General features: G+C 40.8%; 1 protein-coding gene across 10 annotated transcripts in view; it reads left to right on the top strand.

The window, feature by feature from the left end:
- dph7 (diphthamide biosynthesis 7) overlaps positions 1-20,014 on the top strand; it is a 46,050-nt gene that overhangs the window by 6,293 nt on the left and 19,743 nt on the right. For 2 of the 10 annotated variants that reach the window (XM_078550368.1, XM_078550367.1), the window contains exons 2-4: positions 14,626-14,791; positions 15,910-16,049; positions 18,605-18,692. In XM_078550368.1, the coding sequence (XP_078406494.1) occupies positions 14,642-14,791; positions 15,910-16,049; positions 18,605-18,692 (378 nt within the window). In that variant the 5' untranslated portion in view covers positions 14,626-14,641. Of the gene's footprint in view, positions 1-10,975; positions 11,143-14,603; positions 14,792-15,909; positions 16,050-18,604; positions 18,693-20,014 lie in introns of those variants that run through there. The other 8 variants (XM_078550364.1, XM_078550363.1, XM_078550370.1 and 5 more) reach the window with 7 other exon arrangements.

Below are 20,014 nucleotides of genomic sequence, written 5' to 3'. Positions count from 1 at the left end.
CGGCTTGCAGTAGATCGTGGTAGAGAATCCCCGGCTGATTTCTCAATTAGTTTGGCAACGAAGGGGAGTTAATTTGACTGCTCCATTTCAAAGGTGAATTTGAATGCAAGATGGAGCTCGTTAAGACATGCAAGGAAATTGTTACATGCAGCTGCGGATTTAAATATAGCAAACGTAGCATCCACATATCGGAGATATGCAAGGGGTAGGAGGTTAGGCGTCATTCCTTCGAAGACATTTTTCTCATGGAACCCAACAAAGATGTCTGCTAGACCTGGGCTTAGAGGGGATCCCATGGCAACACCATCTGTTTGGGCATACATGCTGTCATTAAAACTGAACTCAATTGCGTGAATGCTGAGTTCATAAGTTCAATGAATACTGATTCATGCAATGGTGGCGTCTAGATCGCCATGATATAGTGCTGCTGTGCAAATATCTATGGCTTCCTTAAGTGAAACATTGGTGAATCGGCTAGCAATGTCAAATGACTGCATGGATACAGCATTGCTATCAATATGCACATCCTGTAGGCCCTTCACAAATGTGAAGGAATACTTCACCGTGTACATGGAAAACTTGCTCAAAACTGGTTGTAACAATTCGCCCAATCACTTAGCCAAATCATGCTGTGCAGAACCGGTCATAGGTAAGATGGGGCATAGAGGAACATAACTTTTGTGTATCTTGGGCAGCCCATACATGCGTGGATGTAGTGAACCGTGAGGACGAACCTGGTCATATGTATCAAGTGGTAGTTCATCACTCTGGCACAAGTCCAGCGGCCTTTTTTTTTAAGCTTACTTTTGAGCTAGGCTGTCTGGTCGTGTTGAGCGGCAGGTGCAATGGGTATGAATTTGGACCTGTTATTAAGAATGACATGCATTTTGTTGATATAGTCATGCTTGGCAAAGATGACTATTCCCATCCCTTTGTCAGGTTTACTGACATGTATATCCGGGTTGGTCTTAAGGCCTTGCAATGCTGTAAGACATTCGTGTTGCATGTAAAATGAGATCTCCTTAATCCCACAGTCAGATACTGCCTTGATGTCAAGGGCAGCCACTTTCATCTCACAAGTAAAAGTGGAAAATGCTGGAAATATTCAGCTGGTCTGGCAGTATTTTTGGAGTCAGAAACAGGGTTACCGTTTCAGGTCAGTGACCCTTTCAGTTCTTGTAGCTGTACTAGATTAACTTGGTTAGGAGTGTGATTAGTTCTGGATGGCAAATCTTGAGTGTTACAGCTGGATGTTGTCAGGGGCCATAACCTTTGTCATATCCATTGCACTCAGCGTTTCTTAGTATCACATGGAGCAATCTAATTAGCTGAAGAGTGGCATCTGTGATGCTGGGGATTTCGGGAGAGGATGGAGAAGGATGATGTACTTGGCACTTCTGGCTAAAGATGTTTGCAAACACTTCAGCCTTGTCTTCTGCACTGGAGTGCTGGGCTCCCTCATTGTTGGGGATGTCATGGAACTACCTCCTCCGGTTAGTTGTTTAATTGTCCACCACCACTCACAACAGGATGTGTCAGGACTGCAAAGCTTTGATCTGACCTGTTGGTTGTGGTACAGTTTAGCTTTGTCTTTAGCCTGCTGCTTCTACTGTTTAGCATGCATGTAGTTTAGTGTTGTAACTTCACCAGGTTGGCACCTCATTTTTAGGAATGTCTAATGTTGCTTCTGGCATGCTCTCCTACATTCTCATTGAACTAGAGTTGGTCCTCTGGTTGCTGATGACTCAGTGTTTTATGGAAGCCCAGTTTTGAGCTGCTAGACCTGTTCTGAATCTATTAATCTTTAATCATCTTAGATATCTCAATTATATTACCCCTTAATCTTCTATGATGAAGGGAATATAAACCTATGGTTCCTGCTCAGGCACCTAAATGTCATAGAATCATGATACAGCACAGAAGGGAGCCATATTCTCTATCCTCAATCTTCCTACAAAAATATATAATTTTACACTTTGCTGGGTCAAATTTATTTTGCCACATTTCTGTGCAATTTAACAGTCGCTGCCCACCCAGTGGCCTGCTGTCCTCCCAGTTGCCTGCACTACATTTCCAAGTTTTGTATCATCTGCAATCTTTGAAATTATGCTCTGTTTTCCCAGATTCTTGCTCCCTGTGTGGACGAGAGTGGGGACTGTAGGGAGAATGAGCAAACTGACCATAGCACCATGGTACAGGGAGCCATTCAAGTTGGGGGGGGAGAAAGAGAAATGTAGTTGTAATCGGGGATAGTATAGTTAGGGGAATACTGTTCTCTGTAGCCAGGATTGAGAGTCCCGAAGGCTGTGTTGCCTACCTGGTGCCAGGGTTAAGGATATCTCATCTGGACTGCAGAGGAACTTGGAGTGGGAGGGGAAAGATCCAATTGTCGTGGTCCATGTAGGTACCAACGATATAGGTAGAATGAGGAAAGAGGTTCTGCTGAGGGAATACGAGCAGCTAGGGGCTAAATTAAAAAGCAGAACCAAAAAGGTAATAATCTTCTGATTACTACCTGAGCCACGAGCTAATTGGCACAGGGTCAATAAGATTAAAGAGGTAAATGCGTGGCTCAAAGATTGGTGTGGGAGAAATGGGTTCAAATTCATGGGACATTGGCACTAGTATTGGGGAAAGAGGGAGCTATTCCATTCAGATGGGCTCCACTTAAATCATGCTGGGACCAGTGTCCTGGCGAATTGCATAACTAGGGTCGTAGATAGGGCTTTAAACTAAATGGGGGTGGGGGTGGGGGCGGCTTCAGTTGCATGGAAATATAAAAACTCAAAGTTTAAAGAGAGGGTAAGAGTGCAGGTTAGTGAAGGGGCTGATTGTTATCAAAAAGTGAAAGGACGGGACAGAGTGTGTGAATGCCATATAGCACCAAAGAATCATATAAGAGTAGGGAAAATTGACAATAGGCCAAACTTAAAGGCTTTGTATCTAAATGCGCGTAGCGTTCAGAATAAAACTAATGAGTTAACAGCGCAAATAGAGATAAATAGGTATGATTTGGTGGCGATTACTGAGACATGGTTACAGGGAGAACAGGTTTGGGAGTTGAATATCCTCTGTTTCAGAAGGATAGGCAGGAAGGAAAAGGAGGTGGTGTAGCTTTGTTAGTAAAGGAAGAGATCAGTGCTATAGTGAGGAATGATATAGGCACTGGAGAGCAAGACGTAGTCAGTCTGGGTAGAAATAAGAAATAGCAAGGGAAAGAAGTCTCTGGTGGGAGTAATCTATGGGTCCCCAAACAGTAGTTCAGTAGTAGGGCACAGTATAAGCCAGGAAATACTGGAAGTATGTAAGAAAGGCACAGCAATAATAATCATGGGTGATTTTAATATGTATATAGTCTGGACTAATCAAATTGGCGAGGGTAGCCTCAGGGAAGAGTTCATAGAGTGTATTAGAGATCGTTTCTTGGAGCAATATGTTGTGGAACCAACCAGGGAGCAGGCTATTCTGGATTTGGTTTTGTGTAATGAGATGGGATTAATTAATGATCTCATAGTAAAGGATCCTCTAGGAAAGAGTGTCATAGCATGCTAGAATTTCAAGTTCAGTTTGAGAGCGAGAAACTTGAGTTCCACACTAGTGTTCTGGAGTTAAACAAAGGTAACTACATAGGCATGAGGGCAGATTTGGCCCTAGTGGACTGGGCAGGAAGACTACAAGGTAGGACAGTTGATGAACAGTGGCAGATATTTAAGGAGATATTCAATTCCTCCCAGGCAAAATATAGTCCAAAGAGGAAGAAAGATGGTAAGAGGGGAAAAAAAGCATCCATGGCTAAGCAAGGAAGTTAAAGATAACATAAAGGCAAAAACTAAGGCATACCAAATTGCATAGGTCAGTGGCAGGCTGGAAGATTGGGAAACTTTTAAAGATCAACAAAGGGTTACTAAAAACATAATAAAAAGAGCAAAGGTAAATTATGAAAGAAAACTAGAGCAAAATGTAAAAACTGATAGCAAAAGCATCTACAAGTATATAAAAGGAAAGAGAGTAGCTAAAGTGAATGTTGGTCCCTTGGAGGATGAGACTGGGGAATTAATAGTGGGGAACGCAGAAATGGCAGAGACGCTCAATCAATATTTTGCCTCAGTTTTCATGGTGGCGGACACTAGTACCACCCCAATAGTGACAGGTAGTGCAGAGGGTATAGAGAAGGAGGAACTTAGAACAATCACCATCACTAGAGAAAAAGTACTGAGCAAACTATTGGGATTAAAGGGTGACAAGTCCCCAGGACCTGATGGCCTACATCCCAGGGTCTTAAAGGAAGTGGCAGCGGAGATAGTGGATGCATTGGCTATAATATTCCAAAATTCCCTGGATTCTGGAAAGGTTCCAGTGGATTGGGAAAATGCTAATATAATGCTCTTATTCAAAAAGGAGGGGGGGAGGCAGAAAGTAGGAAACTATGGACCAGTTAGTTTAACATCTGTCATTGGGAAATTGTTGGAATCCATTATTAAGGAAGTCATAATGGGGCATTTGGAAAGTCAAAATGCAATCCATCAGAGTCAGCATGGTTTTATGAAGAGTAAATCGTGTTTGACTAATTTGCTAGAGTTCTTTGAGGATGAGACTAGCAAAGTGGGTAATGGGGATCCTGCAGATGTAGTATATCTGGACTTCCAGAAGGCCTTTGATAAGGTGCCACACAAAAGATTAATACACAAGATAAGATCACACTGAGTGAGGGGTAATATATTAGCTTGGATAGAGGATTGGCTAACCAACAAAAAGCAGAGATTCGGGATTAATGATCTTTTTCTGGATGGCAAGCTGTAACTAGTGGGGTGCCACAGGGTTCGGTCCTTGGGCCCCGACTATTTACAATCTATATTAATGACTTGGATTCAGGAATAGAAGGTACTATAGCTAAATTTGCAGATGACACCAAAATAGGTGGGAAAGTAAGTTGCAATGAAGAAATAAGAAATTTACAAATGGATATGGACAGGTTAGGTGAATGGGCCAAAATTTGGCAGATGGAGTTTAACATGGATAAGTGTGAGGTTATCCATTTTGGTCGGAAGAATAAAAAGGCAACTTATCGTTTAAATGAAGAGAAACTTCAGAATGCTTCAGTGCAGAGGGATCTGGGTGTCCTTGTGCATGAATAGCTGAAGGCTAGTATGCAGGTACAGCAGGTAATAAGGAAGGCAAATGGAATTTTGGCATTTATTGCTAAAGGAATAGAGTATAAAAATAGGGAAGTGTTGTTGCAACTGTACAAGGCATTGGTGAGACCGCGCCTGGGGTACTGTGCACAGTTTTGGTTCTCTTACTTGAGGAAGGATGTAGTTGCATTGGAGGTGGTTCAGAGGAGGTTCACTAGATTGATTCTAGAGATGCGGGGCTTGTCTTTTGAGGAGAGATTGAGCAGTTTAGGCCTATACTCTCTCGAGTTTAGAAGGATGAGAGGAGATCTAATTGAGGTATATAAGATGCTAAAGGGGGTAGACAAAGTAGATGTGGAGTGGATGTTTCCTCTTGTGGGGCATTCTAGAATGAGAGGCCATAGTTTTAGGCTAAGGTTGTGGTAGATTTAAATCAGAGATGAGGAATTACTTTTCTCAAAGAGTTGTGAATCTGTGGAATTCACTACCTCAGAATGCAGTGGATGCTGGGACGCTGAATAAATTTAAGAAGAAGATAGACAGATTTTTCATTAGTAACGGGTTGAAAGGTTATGGAGAGAGGGCGGGAAATTGGAGTTGAGGTTGAAATGAGATCAGCCATGATCGTATTGAATGGCGGGGCAGGCTCGAGGGGCTGAATTGCCTACTGCTGCTCCTAGTTCTTATGTTATGTTCTTATGTCTAAAATACATTTTGAAAAGAGTAGTCCTAATACTGACCTCTGGTGAACGCCGTTGTATACTTCCCTCCAGTCTGAAAAATGATTATTGACTACTCCACTTTCTGCCCCTTAGCCAATTTTGTTTCCATGCTGTCTCTGTCCCTTTAATTTTGTGGGTTTCAATGTTGCTAACAAGTCTATTATATGATAGTAATTCAAATATTTTTTTAAAGTCCGTATACATAATATCATCAGCACTAACCTCATCAACCCTCTGTGACGATCAAATTAGCCAACCATGATATGTTTTAACAAATTTGTGCTGTCTTACATTTATTAGCCTGTTATTTTCCAAGCGCCAATTCATTTTATCCTAGATGATTGACAGTTTCCCCACCACAGACCTTCGATTGACAGATCTGTAGTTGCTGAGTTGCCCCCTCCCCTTTGTTTGAACAGGGGTGTAACATTTGCAGTTCCACAGTATTCTGGTACCACTCCTATATCTAAGGAGGATTGGAAAATTGTGACCAGAGCTTCCACAAATTCCACCCTTGCTTCTCTTGGCAATCTAGATTGTATCCCATCTGGATTGAGTAACTGTTATGGCACAGCCGATGGTAAATGCTGAGTTGTTCAAATCCCAAAGGGAAACTTGAAACAACTGCCACAACTTGTTTTGCAACTTGTATAAATTTCGTAATGTGTGTCTTGAATTCGGTAGTAATAAGACCACCAAGTCTTCTAGGTTTTTACAAAACTGTATTAAACATTTATTAACAAGAAAAATGATTTTTAAGCACATACATTTGTCTACAAATTACTACTATAATAACTTCTAAATCCCCTACTTAATCTGACTCCCAGTTACATTTTCGTTAAGGCAACAGTAAGATGCACAGATTTTAAAAGACCCAGGCAAGGTGACGTACAATACCCTGAACCAGTTAAATTCAATGTGAGTTTTCTTAACTTCAGTTCTACGAAGACAGCAGCTTGTTGCATAGATGCTGAAGGCCTTTCACACTTGTTAGATCTTAAAAATGCCTATCCTTATGTTAATATGGCAATCATCTTGTTAAAACCAATTGTTAGTTAAACAGGTGATGAGCATTAATTATCCCAACTGAATAGGATAAAAAGGTACAGCTGGAATACTTTTTGTGGAAGCTACTGGAAGTTAGTGGCACTGAGGAGTTGTCTTGGAAATAAACCAAGAGACTTGCCTGGATTAATTCTGCCACCACAACCACATTCGGCCCTTTATACATATTTTCCCCATTGAATGCAAATTCCCATTGTTTCACTATGTCTTTGGACTTTACCTGCCTGATCATAAAAATCCCTCCTAGTACTAAGTTTTACCTGTAATCTTTGGGAAAAATAAACACATTGTTTCTAAACTTCTCCTGGGTAGGTGACACATTTCACCCCTCCTTTGAAAACAATGTAGTCAGACTTCCCCCATTCCTCTGGGCACCCATGTTGCAAGTGTGTGAAAGGTAGATACAAACTCTACAGCATTTGTCTATGCATGGCTATCTCCTTGTACTTACCTTTTTGTTAATTTCACAAGAGAAATGGGTGTTGGGCTTAGCAGGTAATTCTTTATTTGATAGATCCAACCTCTACCTTAGTACCACATCCCCATTGTTATGATCTCCAGCTGAGGTTACTACTGGACAAGCCTGATCCCAGGGTGGAACCCAGCTTGATAGATTCTAACTTTTATTTGTTTGCTTAGATATGTGGAGAGTAGCTACTGAAAAGAGACACAAGAGTCAGCTAATTAACTTTTAACAAAATAATAAAACATGTATTCAACAATTAAAGATGAACTATATTACAATACTGCTTCACCTACAACTATACCTCTACAGATATATACAGATTTGTAAGGATAGCACAATTTACAAAAGCCATCTTATACTCTAATGTTCACAGTAAGTATGCAGTCCATGTAAACCAATTGGCTACCTGTGGTCAGATAGACCACACTCTGAAACCAAATGACAGATGCCATCTCAATGAGATGCTATTGGATCTCTCATCAACTCACCCCCCCCCACCCCCAGACACTTGTCACACTGTGAGCCAACCAGTCTCGCTCAAGTCCATCTTTCACACGAGGGTTTCCAACCTCCACACTCGATGGACTCTTTGGAATCTTCTACCAAACTGATGCTTCCCCCAGACGCCTTCCGCAAGGGTTCACCTCCAGGGTTTCAAACTCTCCCTCCGATGTTCCCCTCCCCTGGGTCACCACATGCATTCAAGCTTCCTTCCACCCACTCTTTCACCGACTCAACTGTCAACAGTACACCACTGTTTCACATGTCCATAGTAAAGATTTACAGACCTTCAGCTGTCTCTTTGGACCATCTTGCCTCTTGCAAGCTGTTCTCGCTTTAAATCTGCTTTCTCTAGCTTTTGTCTCTTTAAATCTGAAGGTTGGAGCCTTTCTTTCTGCCCCTCATCCTTAACTTCACTTAACAGGACCTTTTCCAGGTTCCTGTCCTTCCTTTGATTAGAAAGTCTGCTTGGGAATTTCCCCTGTTTCTGTCTCACTCTTTTGGCCTTGGGACGTTTTGGTTCTTTTTGGAAACCTGTCACTCTGCAGTTCCCTCTCCCAGTCCAATCTCTCTGGAGCCCTGGCTTTAAACTGAACTCAAAACTGCTGTTTCTTTAGTATTTTTGTGTGTCTGTGGGAGGAACTTGCCTCTCTGGGCTGTTGCCTGGCAACAGGGGTCCAATTTTTTTTTTACCCTTGTATGTTTAAATTCGCTGCCACAGTCGTAAAACTCTTATTAGAAATGCAGGCGCCTTTTAAAGTAAAACTAAAACTCAATTTGACCTTTCTTATCTCACACACAGAAATACAAACCAAGCTTAAAGATTAAAGCTAAAACTCATTCCTAACACTCTCAAATTCCAATATACTTAAACTATCTCTATTTCCTAATGCCATATCTCTTCAGAACTCATCTAATTATGTGTTGAACATAGTTATGCTGTTTGCTTCAAATCCTTCTCTGGTAACTTATCAGACATGGCCACTGTGCTCATTGTGAAAGATTCCATTCCATTTTGTGACTAGCTGTTACACCAATCTTCATTGCTGTTTGAGTTCTTTATGTCCTTAGGAATTTTTTTGTTGAGTGCTTGATTTTATTTAGAACCTCTACTTCATTAATGTCAGAGGATAAGTTACACATAATGTTGGTTGATATGTAGGGCCCTAGGGGTTGGTGGGGGAGGGTGTGATTGGCTTCAACAGTTTGTGTCTCCACAGCAAGTTTCTTCATTAGTTATCTTCCACCCTACCACACATCCACTACAGTTTGGAGTGCTCAGGTTGCAGTTTTGCAAAAACAACTACATAAAAAGCTATGCAATTTAAATACTGAGCTGGTTAAATGGAGATAAGTATGATAGTTTGATGTTATGGTTGATACACTGTGATCAAGCATTTAAGAAATATTCCTCTAATTTAACATCATAGCATGTAATATCCTATTTTTCAGTGCTCAGTTAATCATTATGATGGTATGTCTGAGATTCAAAATTGGAAAAAATAAACATGGGATTTGACTTGAATCATTTCCCATGTACCATGAAAGTTTAATACTGTCACTCACAACTCTACATAGACTGTTCCCATTATAATTGCCTATGTTGCTTTTATTTTCCACACATACACAAATCTTAACCCCAACAACCTACTTTATTCCCATATCCCTTTTTAGCTCCCTGTTCTATCAAAACTATCGTAAATGTTGATATGAGCACTGCTTCAATCATTAAACAGGGTTGTGAGTATTGCATAGCCCTGCAGATGTCTGTGTAAAAATGTTTCTCTCACTGCCCTAAATCTCTTACACTTAGTCTTATATCTATGTCCCCTGGTTTTGGGTGGCTCAGTTTCAACCATTGAGAAATTGCCCTTAACTCCTACTCTCTGTGCTCACTTCTAGCTAGTTGTTATTCCATTTTTCTACCCTTTGTGGCATGGTTATCACAGAATCTCACAGTGCAGAAGAGGCCCTTCTGCCCATCGAGTCTGCACCGACATGTGAGAAACACCTGACCTACTTACCTAATCCCATTTACCAGCACTTGGCCTTGAATGTTATGACGTGCCAAGTGCTCATCCAGGTACTTTGTAAAGGATGTGAAGCAACCCGTCTCCACCACCCTCCCAGGCAGCACATTCCAGACCATCGCCACCCTCTGGCTAAAAATGCTTTTCCTCACATCCCCCACTAAACCTCCTGTCCCTCACCTTGAACTTATGTCCCCTTGTGACTGACCCTTCAACTAAGGGGAACAGCTGCTCCCTATCCACCCTGTCCATGCCCCTCATAATCTTGTACACCTTAATCAGGTCGCCCCTCAGTCTTCTCTGCTCCTACGAAAATAACCCAAGTCTATCCAGCCTCTCTTCATAACTTAAATGTTTCATCCCAGGCAACATCCTGGTGAATCTCCTCTGCACCCCCTCCAGTGCAATCACATCCATCCTATAATGTGGCGACCAGAACTGCACACAGCACTCCAGCTGTGGCCTCACCAAGGTTCTATACAACTCCAACATGACCTCCCTACTTTTGTAATCTATGCTTCGATTGATAAAGGCAAGTGTCCCATATGCCTTTTTCACCACCCCACTAACATGCCCCTCTGCCTTCAGAGATCTATGGACACACACGCCAAGGTCTCTTTGTTCCTCAGAACTTCCTAGTGTCATGCTGTTCATTGAATACTTCCTTGTCAAATTACTCCTTTCAAAGTGTATCACCTCACACTTTTCAGGGTTAAATTCCATTTGCCACTTATCTGCCCATTTGACCATCCCGTCTATATCTTCCTGTAGCCCATGACACTCAACCTCACTGTTAACCACCCGGCCAATCTGTGTCATCCGCAAACTTACTAATCCTACCCCCCACATAGTCATCTATGTCGTTTATATAAATGACGAATAATAGGTGACCCAGCACAGAACCCTGTGGTATGCCACTGGACACTGGCTTCCAGTCACTAAAGCATCCTTCTGTCATCATCCTCTGTCTCCCTCTGTTATCAGAAATGAATACCCAGTACTCTGAGCATTGAATAGCCTTACCAGAACCTCTGGAGGCTTGTAATCTACTGTTCTAGCTCTATCTCTGACCCATTTCTAAGTTTCCTTCCACTAATTACATTTTATTTACTGTGTATTTGTGTTCAGCTTTTCGATCAGTACGAAAGGTTTTACATATAATGAGAGAACTTTTTATATAGCGCCGTATCACATTTGGACAGCTGAAGGTAGTTTGAAATGCACTGGTATGTAGGTAAATATTTGTATTAAGTTTAATTTGCTATTTGTCTGCCCACACAACTGATCCAATAGAATCATACAGTGCAGGAACAGGATGTTTGGCCCATCATGCCAGAACTGCTCTGTGAAAAATCTGTTCACTTATTTGCATTCTCTTGCCCTTTCCTCATAGTCATTCTATATTTTTATTTTTAAAGTAGTGTTTTATTAAATACTCAGTACGTTAGAAGAAAATGTCAGATATCCTGATATCCCTTCCTCTGACTTCAGTACTTGTTTGGCTTAAAATGTCTAGCAATATTTTTCATTTATTTTTACTGAGAACCTGAAGAGTCAAACATAGTATCATACAGCAAAGAAAGAGCAGATTTGACCCATTGTGCCTAAGCTGGTTTTTTGTTAAGGCTATCCAATTAATCCCACTCCTCTGATCTTTCTCCATAGCCCTGTACTGTTTTTTCCTTCGAGGGAAACTTGTCATGAAACAATGGCAAGGTGACATCATACTTGGTCTTTAAAGATGTTTAGATTGTAGGAGTAAGGGAAAACTGAAGGAGGTAAGGAACTCCATGGTTTTAAGGTACTGGAAAAGATTAGTTAAAATAGGAGATGTTGTGAAGAGAAGTGACTTCAGAGGAGGAAGAAAAGCACGTAGGTGGGTGTATTTGGAGTTTGGGAAGAACAGGAGGAAGGAATTCAGAAGAACAGTAATTATCATAGAATTCATAAAATAGAAAGAGTTTGCAACACAGTGAGGTTGAAAGCTGGAGATGAGACAGGGAAGAGCTAAATATACTTTATTGTTGTCAGTTTCCTTCCATTTAAGTAAGATGATGGACGTGCAGCAAATCCATTGGGGTGGGGTAGCTTCATATATTGCACTTTTGCTGATGGCTGAAGAACTGGTCGGTGAAAGGCAGGTTCTGCTACAGGTGCCACGTATGAAATTTTCCAGTGTTGTTTTCGGTGTTGGTGCTTGTTGCCAAGTGGCTGTAGTCACTGATCGTTATGGTGGCGCACGCTGGTCTACAAGTGATGTTGCCATTTCTCTCTTATTGGCTAGTGGCTCCCAGATCTGAAAATCAATACATAGGGTCTTTATGTCATTTTTGCAACGATCCTTGAATTGGAGTTTTGGGGCACCCTGCTAGTTGTTTAGTTCCTGCTTAAATCCTTGGGAATTGTCTGTCATTCACCCTGTGAACATGCCTGAGCCAGAGTTATCACTTCTGCTTGATGAATGCTAGTGTACTTGGCAGATCTGTCTGTGAGAGTACTTTGCACCTGTGATTTTGTCCTTCCGTGAGATGCCAAGAATGTGCCACAAACAACGAAGATGAAAATTGTTGAGCTTTCTTTCTTGGCAGCTGTAAGTTGTCCAAGTTTCACAACCGTAAAACAAGGTGCTGAGAACACAGGTCTCATAAACCAGCAGCTTGGGCCTCAGAGTCAGCTTGATATTTTTCCATGGGTAGATTGGACTTGCAAATCAAGTACACTTTATTTATACTATACTAAAAACAGAAAATACTGGAAAAACTCAGCAGGTCTGGCAGCATCTGTGGAGAGAGAAACGGAATTAAAGTTCTAAGTCCGTATGACTCTTCAGGCTTTTATACCCTTTACTTTTATGCTTTTATACCCTTGAGCATAAACACGTTCTATCTAAAAGTCCTACTATAAAGTTAACGTTTCTCATTCCTTTGAAGAGTTGTAATCAGTTGACCTATAAATGAAAGTGTTTTACTATATTAACATCATGCACAAACAGAGTAGTGGGTTTCTATAACTTCAGTGTTTATTATTTCTGTGGAAGATGTTTGAGTAAATAACCTGTACTCAGATTATTGGGAATGGAAGTGAGGACCCTAAATACAATGGGGTAGAGTTTCTGCTTTGGATGCAAATTATGCTCAAAATTGCATTACTGTACTTTTCAGAAGTGATTTTGAGTTTGTTTTTTGTTCAAGTTTCCGTTCCATTCATTTGCAAATTGCCAAATGTAAAATCTTCCATGAACCAGAGCAATCAGGCAGTATTTTAAAACACAATTTTTTTTGCATTTAAAAATATCCTTTGACAATATTTAAATTCAAATTTATTAATATAAGTGAAATGGATTTCTCTCAAACATCTAAGCATTTATTTTAGTAACCTGGTTTTCCTACATTACAACAATGACTACACTTCAAAAAGTACTTAATTGGCTGTCAAATGCTTTGGGATATCCTGAAGTCATGCAAGGTACTAGGGAAATGCAAGTCTATTCTATTTTAAATAACTGAATTTAAAATACAGAACCATTTATTTTCATTGGTGTTCAGTAGTCAGTCTAAAGTCTAGTAAATTAAATATTTTTTAATATTTAGTGGCTTTTAAAAAGATGGATAGTTAGTGTCCCTCAATTTTAAGAGTCTCTGTGAAGTCCTGCAAATGGGTGCAATTAGTAGAAACTCACCACACTGATTAATTTGAACTGGGAACATGGCTGGTTTTGTGGAAGTCTGGCTTCCAATACAATGGTTTTTAAACTACTCAAAAGAGAATGGCAACTTTATTTGCACTAGATGTAATTAAAGTTTGAACTTCTGTAATCTTTTTATGATGGTTTGGTGGGTTTCAGGCGAATTGTGCTGGAAATGAACAGTGCAACCTAGTGGCTACTCCAGCCCAGTCTTTTAATAGCTTCAATGCACATTAGTGTAAAATTCTGGGAATCAAATATCAATGTTGGTACAGCAGGTGGTATTTTGAATTGGGGGAAAAAGCACCTTGTTGAAGCAGAGTAGAGGGAGGTTTACAGAATAGTGCTTTACCTGGCCAGAACTCCTGATGCTGAAATGGGAATTTTTATGGTTAATGCATTTGAGAAAACTCGTGCCCATAACTCAGTCCGCCATGTCAAGAGTTCCCAAGTTTTTGTTCTTTGTGGCTGCTTGATGCATAACATGGATCTTTGTGGGGTAGTGAAGGGGGCCATGTATAACATTTTAAGCTTGCAAACATTGCATTATTTGTTGGATAAATGCCAACAGCATTAAGGACAGCCATTTGCAAACATTCAAGCCCATGAACTTTAGATTGGACTGCATGTTGTCTAAGCAGCAAAGCTTAGATATATGGATATAAGCTATATTAGGGAGAAAGGAACAGAAGGTTATGCTGATTGGGGTCAGGTGAAGAGGGTTGGAGAAGGAGGCTCATGTGGATCATGGACCAGTTGAGCTGAATGGCCTGTTTCTGTGCTGTACTTTGTGTAATATATTAAAATTAGTGGTTTTTAAAACATGTATTTTCATTTTTCAGCTTATTTGAAATAGCATTATAATACTTCCTTTTTTATCACTTGCCATTCACATTTGGGAATACTGCCTTGCTAAACAATTAAAATGCCTTTTTGTATTAGAGGATTTTACATGTCTAGATTGGAAGTTAAATGTCAACTTTCATCTTTCATTTGTTGCAGTTCTTCTTATTGATCATACTAGTTCTTGGAATGAGTGAATGACTGACATGGAGGCTCGATGCACGGCTCAAACCCTGCAGGTGATGGATACAGAGTATAGCGCAGATGCTGTAGAGTGGTGCCCCATTGACACATGGCATCATGTACTCACCTGTGGTACTTACCAACTAAAGGATCCCAAGGAGCAGGTACAGTGCCATTCATAGGAAGGGTATACAGTTGACGCAGAGTAGGTTCTTCTTTAGTTTTCACTTGGAGTCTGATCTGACTTTGAGACATGAATGCAACTCTAGTTTCTAATGAACCTAAGCAGGAATTACCCTAATAGAACTGATCCATATTGATTAGCAAGGTTTTCATTTTAATTCAGACCTGTGCTGGTCTCAGCAGTAGGAATACCACAGTTGTCCTGACAATTCCTGAGCTGTGGAGAATAATAAAATGGCTTGATTTCAACGATCCTAATTGCTGCCCGCTGACCTGTTACATTGTGTCTATAGAGATGGGCTAGGATTTTACTCTCATTGGGCAGGCTTGGCGGGAGTGGTTGGGAAGCTGACCGCCACCTGCGATTGGGGCCCGACCGTGATTTCACGCTGGCGGGCCAATTAAGGCCCACCCAGTGTGAAACGCGCATGGCAGCACTCAGCACTGCCTGTGTGGGCGCGCACTGGAAAAGCTCCATCAGGCACAGAGCTGCCTCAGGGAGATGATGAGTTGTGAAAAATAAAAATAAAGATTTTTAAAATGTTCAAAAACATGTCCCTGAGCAGAGACATGTTATTAATGAAAAATTAAAGTTTTTATTTTATTTTTAATTGCTGTTGGAAACCTCATCCCGCCCGTGGATGAGGTTTCCTAAAAAATGCAAAGGCCACGTAGCCTTTTCGCCTGCCCACCAACCGTAAGGTTGGACGAGCAGTGAAAAATTTATTTCAATTACATTTTTAATGGCCTTAATAGGCCTTTTAATTGTCGGTGGGTGTGCTGCCGACTCCTGCGTGAGCCCACCAACCGAAATATCGCGCAAGTGTGCGATGATGTCGGCACACTCACCCAACGTTGTCGCACATCATTTGACGCTCGAGCAGGTTGGGCGTGCACCTGCCATCTCAGTGAAAAATCCTGCCCATGATTGTTTAGGGTAGGATTGGGCTCAGCTGTGATTTCTTTCACAGTTAAAATACCTCCCTCAAAAACACAGTTTTATATCAGGGAGCTGTCTTGAATTAAGTATTGTTTAACAGTCGTATATTTGACTCATTGGGGTTTTTGACTAATTTGCTTGTAACTTTTGACTTTTCAGGGTGCAGGAGACTCTGAAAGCAGTGAGCCCCATTTAAGACAGGGGCGTCTTTACCTCTACTGTTTCAATCAGGATCAGCTTTATTCTCCATTAACAGAAGTACAGCGGATTGAAATGCCTGCAATATTAGATCTCAAATGGTAAGCATTAAAGAGATGGAGTGGCAGTGTCACATGGAGCACGGCCTATTGCCCTAGGTTAAATGATAAAAAATCTCAATGTCGTAGTGACATATTGGAAGGAAGGTCTGTGGGTGACAGATTACAACAGGACTAGGTGCTCAACAATGAGACACCCCACTATGGCCAAACAGTTTGCTCTTACTGCCCAAGCTTTGAAGAATGGGGATTTGGATAAGATACAAATTGGTTTACAGCACAATAAGAGTTGCCCAGAATGAGTTGATGCTTTCTGGAGGTGTTGAGACGAATGGAAGGAGAGCGCTAGTTTTTACTGGCACATAGTAGGGAAATTCATCAAAGAAAAAAGGAAAGACTTGCATTTATACAGTACTTTTCACGACCACCAGATGTATCAATTTGCATTACAGCCAAAGTAATTTTTGAAGTGTAGTCACTGTTGTACTGTAGGAAATGCAGCAGCCAATGTGCACATAGCAAACTCCCACAAACAGCAATGTGATAAATTACCAGATATTCTGTTTTTGTGATGTTGATTGAGGAATTAAATATTAGCCAGGACATGGGGCATAGCTTCCCTGCTCTTCTTTAAAGTAGCGCCATGGAATCTTTCACATTCACTCAAGCAGGTAGATGGGGCCTCAGTTTAATGTCTCATCCAAAAGTCGGCACCTCCAACAGTGCAGCTATTGGGAATGAGGATTAGTACTTGCAACGTTTTGAAACACAACATGTGCTTTTTTTTTTACTTGACACAATAGTTTGAGGCAATGAAATTTTCTAACACATTCCTCAGAGGAAATTGGTTGCTGTTTGTTGAATGTTTTATTTAGGTGGAGGGGAGGGATACTAACTAACAGGGAAGTTCAAACCTAAACAGGTGTTAGCTGATTTGACTGGCAGCTCAGCTGGACAAGCAAGCCTGAAAGAGTCAGCGATCGAAGCTTTGGTCCTCTCTTCAGTCCAAGTAAGGTTAGAGAGATAGTCTGAGAGAGCTGGGAGGGAGGATTCTTTCTGAAATCTTAATGTTGATTAATCTCACAGAAATTATTGGTAAGAGAAGTGTATTTAGCCTCCTAACAGCAGTGTGGTGTACTTATTTACTTCTGTGTTATGAGTACAAACCAGGTTAAAATTCACGCTAAGTGTTAACCTGTAATTAAGTGAATGAACAGTTAATTTATTATTTTTTTAATGTAATTTTCTCATATTACTTGCAAAATCAGAGAAATGGATATTGGAAACATGTGATATTGTAGTATCCAGTTCACCTAACAAGCGGCTTTCATTGTTATGATCTCTGGACTGTGCTATTGTATGACTAGATTTTGGGCAGTAAAGATAAACTAGGACAACAATTTATATTTATAATATCTTTAACATAATAAAATGTCCCAAGGTGCTTCACAGGTGTATTAAAAAGCTAAATTAGACACTGACCACACAAGGAGATATTGGGGCAGATGGGCAAAAGCTTGATCAAAGAGGTGGTTTTAAGGAACATCTTAAAGGAAGAGGGAGAGGTGGAGATGCAGAGAATTTTAGGGAGGGAGGGAATTTCAGTACTTGGCGTCTGAGCAGCTGAAGACACGGTCATCAATAGTGGAGCAATAAAAATTGGGGACCCTCAGAGGTCAAAATTATGAGTGCGGATAGCTCTGAGGATTATGGGGCTGGGGAGTTTACAGAGGGATAGAGAAATGACGCTATGGAGGGATTTGAAAACAGGGATGAGAATTTCAAAATTGAGGTATTGCTTGACTGTGTGCCAATGTAGGTCAGTGAGCACCGGGCAAACTGGACATGGTACAAGTAAGGACACGAGCAGCAGAGTTTTGGATGACTTTAAGTTCGTTGAGGGTTGAATGTGGGAGGCTAGCCAGGAATGTATTTCAATAGTTAAGCCCAGAGGTAACAAAAGCATGAATGAGGGTTTCAGCAGCAGATAAGTTTAGGCAGAGACAAAGTGAGACGATGTTATGAATGTGGAAATAGGGGTCTTAGTGATGGCGTGATTGGAATTGAAATTGGAAGTTCATCTGTGAATCAAGTATGACACCAAGGTTGCAAACAGCCTGATTCAGTCTCGGACAGTTGCCAGGGTGAAGGATGGAATTGGTAGCTGGGGAATGGAATTATGAGCATGGACCAAACACAATGCTTTCGGTCTTCCCAATCTGATGGTAAGGATCGGCTTACAAGAAATATCAAGACAAAGGATTGTCTTGTGCAGACTTGAAATTTGTAACACTTTGTAGCATCAGGACAGGAACTCTGGCCAGATGAGGAATACTCTACTTCTAATCCAATGATGCTGGTTAGTTGTTGTATTCCTCCTGCTGTCCCAGCTGGTAGATAACTCAGCACAGATTGCAGACCTTACCTGGGACTTTTGTGATCTGCACATTTTATACTGAAGTGTGTACCTATCATTTGAGGAAGCATGATTCTTAAATGTCTGGAATTTAGGTTAACCTTAACTTTTAATGACTGGTTTTCTCTCTGGTGAAATGTGCACTTTGATATTTGGAGTATAATCTAAAGCTCATTTGCAGGTGTCATGTACCAGTGGCAGGGCATCCTGTACTTGGCATCGCAAATGCTGAGGGAAGTCTGGAGCTGTGTAATCTGATACCTTGCGAGGTATGTGGCTTCATTTCCTTAATGATTTCATTAGAAATTTTGAGATGCTGATCACCTGTACATTATTTATATTCTGTGCATGTAATGTTGTAATATACATCACAATGCATTTAAAATAACGCTTTAAATGAATTTAATGTTTCTATTCTAATATCCATGTTGGGATGTGGCTTGTGTCTGCAGTTCTCCACATACTATTCCTAATTGTGGGAAATAGGAGTGATGCAATTACCAGTGATTTGGAATAGGGAAATGGCTATATGGGCAATTTATAATGAAAACCTGCTTGAAATATGGTCATATCCTCAAGTTCTTGTGCAAAATTAAAGTGTCCACAAACTGGAATTAAAAAGAATTGGTGAACTTTAATTTTAATGTATGTAACTAATGTGCTCTTTGATGCTCAATCATTCAGTCCTGCATAATTAGCTTTTAAATACTCACTTGCCCCCTCTCCTCCTCTCTCTCTCTCTCTCTCTATCCCCCCCCACCCCCCCACCAATTCTGCTGAGTTGTAGGTCACATCAGTGTCGCTTTGGGAGTTAGACATTCCATATTGGAGATGTATAGTTGGAGGAGAATGCTCGAGTAGGTAGGTCTTACAGGCTCCCTCAACAGTGGCCAAGAGCAGGTTAAGGTGCTGGTCTGAGAGCAGTTATTTCTGTTCTGTTAAATCATGGCAGAAAGTTAAGAGAGAGGACAATGGTAAACAAAACTTATTGTAGGATGACTGGATAATTAATCAGGCTGTCAACTTCAAGCTTTATCCCACCAACTTTGTTGGATGTCTTGTTTCCTAGATTCCAGTAAGATCTACTCTTTGTGAGACCATCTTACCATCACCTTCAAAGATGTAAACATCCAACCTTCCTCTTGTCCCACATTCTCTTTAATCTCTTTTAATCCCAATTGACATTTCCTTCATTTTTTTGGAGGTTTTTGTTTATCCTATTCCTGAGAAGGTGATTCCTCTGGCGTTGATATGATTTTGTGGCCATGGGCAACACTGCAGTACCTTTTGGAACTGGTCATTTTTTGTGAGTCCAGATAACGAGTGCCCATTAGTCACAGCCATGCTTGAGTTTTGTCTTTGTTTGATGTGAATATGTGCACAATTTTGTAGTACCAACTGAATCGTGGAGAACTTGTTATTTTCATGTCCCGTGTGTTGTCATAACTATTCCAGCTGGTCATGATAATGTCTGTAATGCCAGAAATGCTCCAGAAGGTTTCATTAATTGAACATAATATTTGAAGTTCTGATGAGCCAGAAGCCAAAATCATGGAGAAACATTTTATGGTCTTTGTACCATTTTGATCAT

This window comes from Cetorhinus maximus, chromosome 10 (assembly GCF_964194155.1).
Source record: "Cetorhinus maximus chromosome 10, sCetMax3.hap1.1, whole genome shotgun sequence".
Taxonomy (NCBI): domain Eukaryota; kingdom Metazoa; phylum Chordata; class Chondrichthyes; order Lamniformes; family Cetorhinidae; genus Cetorhinus; species Cetorhinus maximus.
The sequence above is the reverse complement of the archived record's forward strand: the minus strand, read 5'-3'. Positions and strand labels throughout refer to the sequence as shown.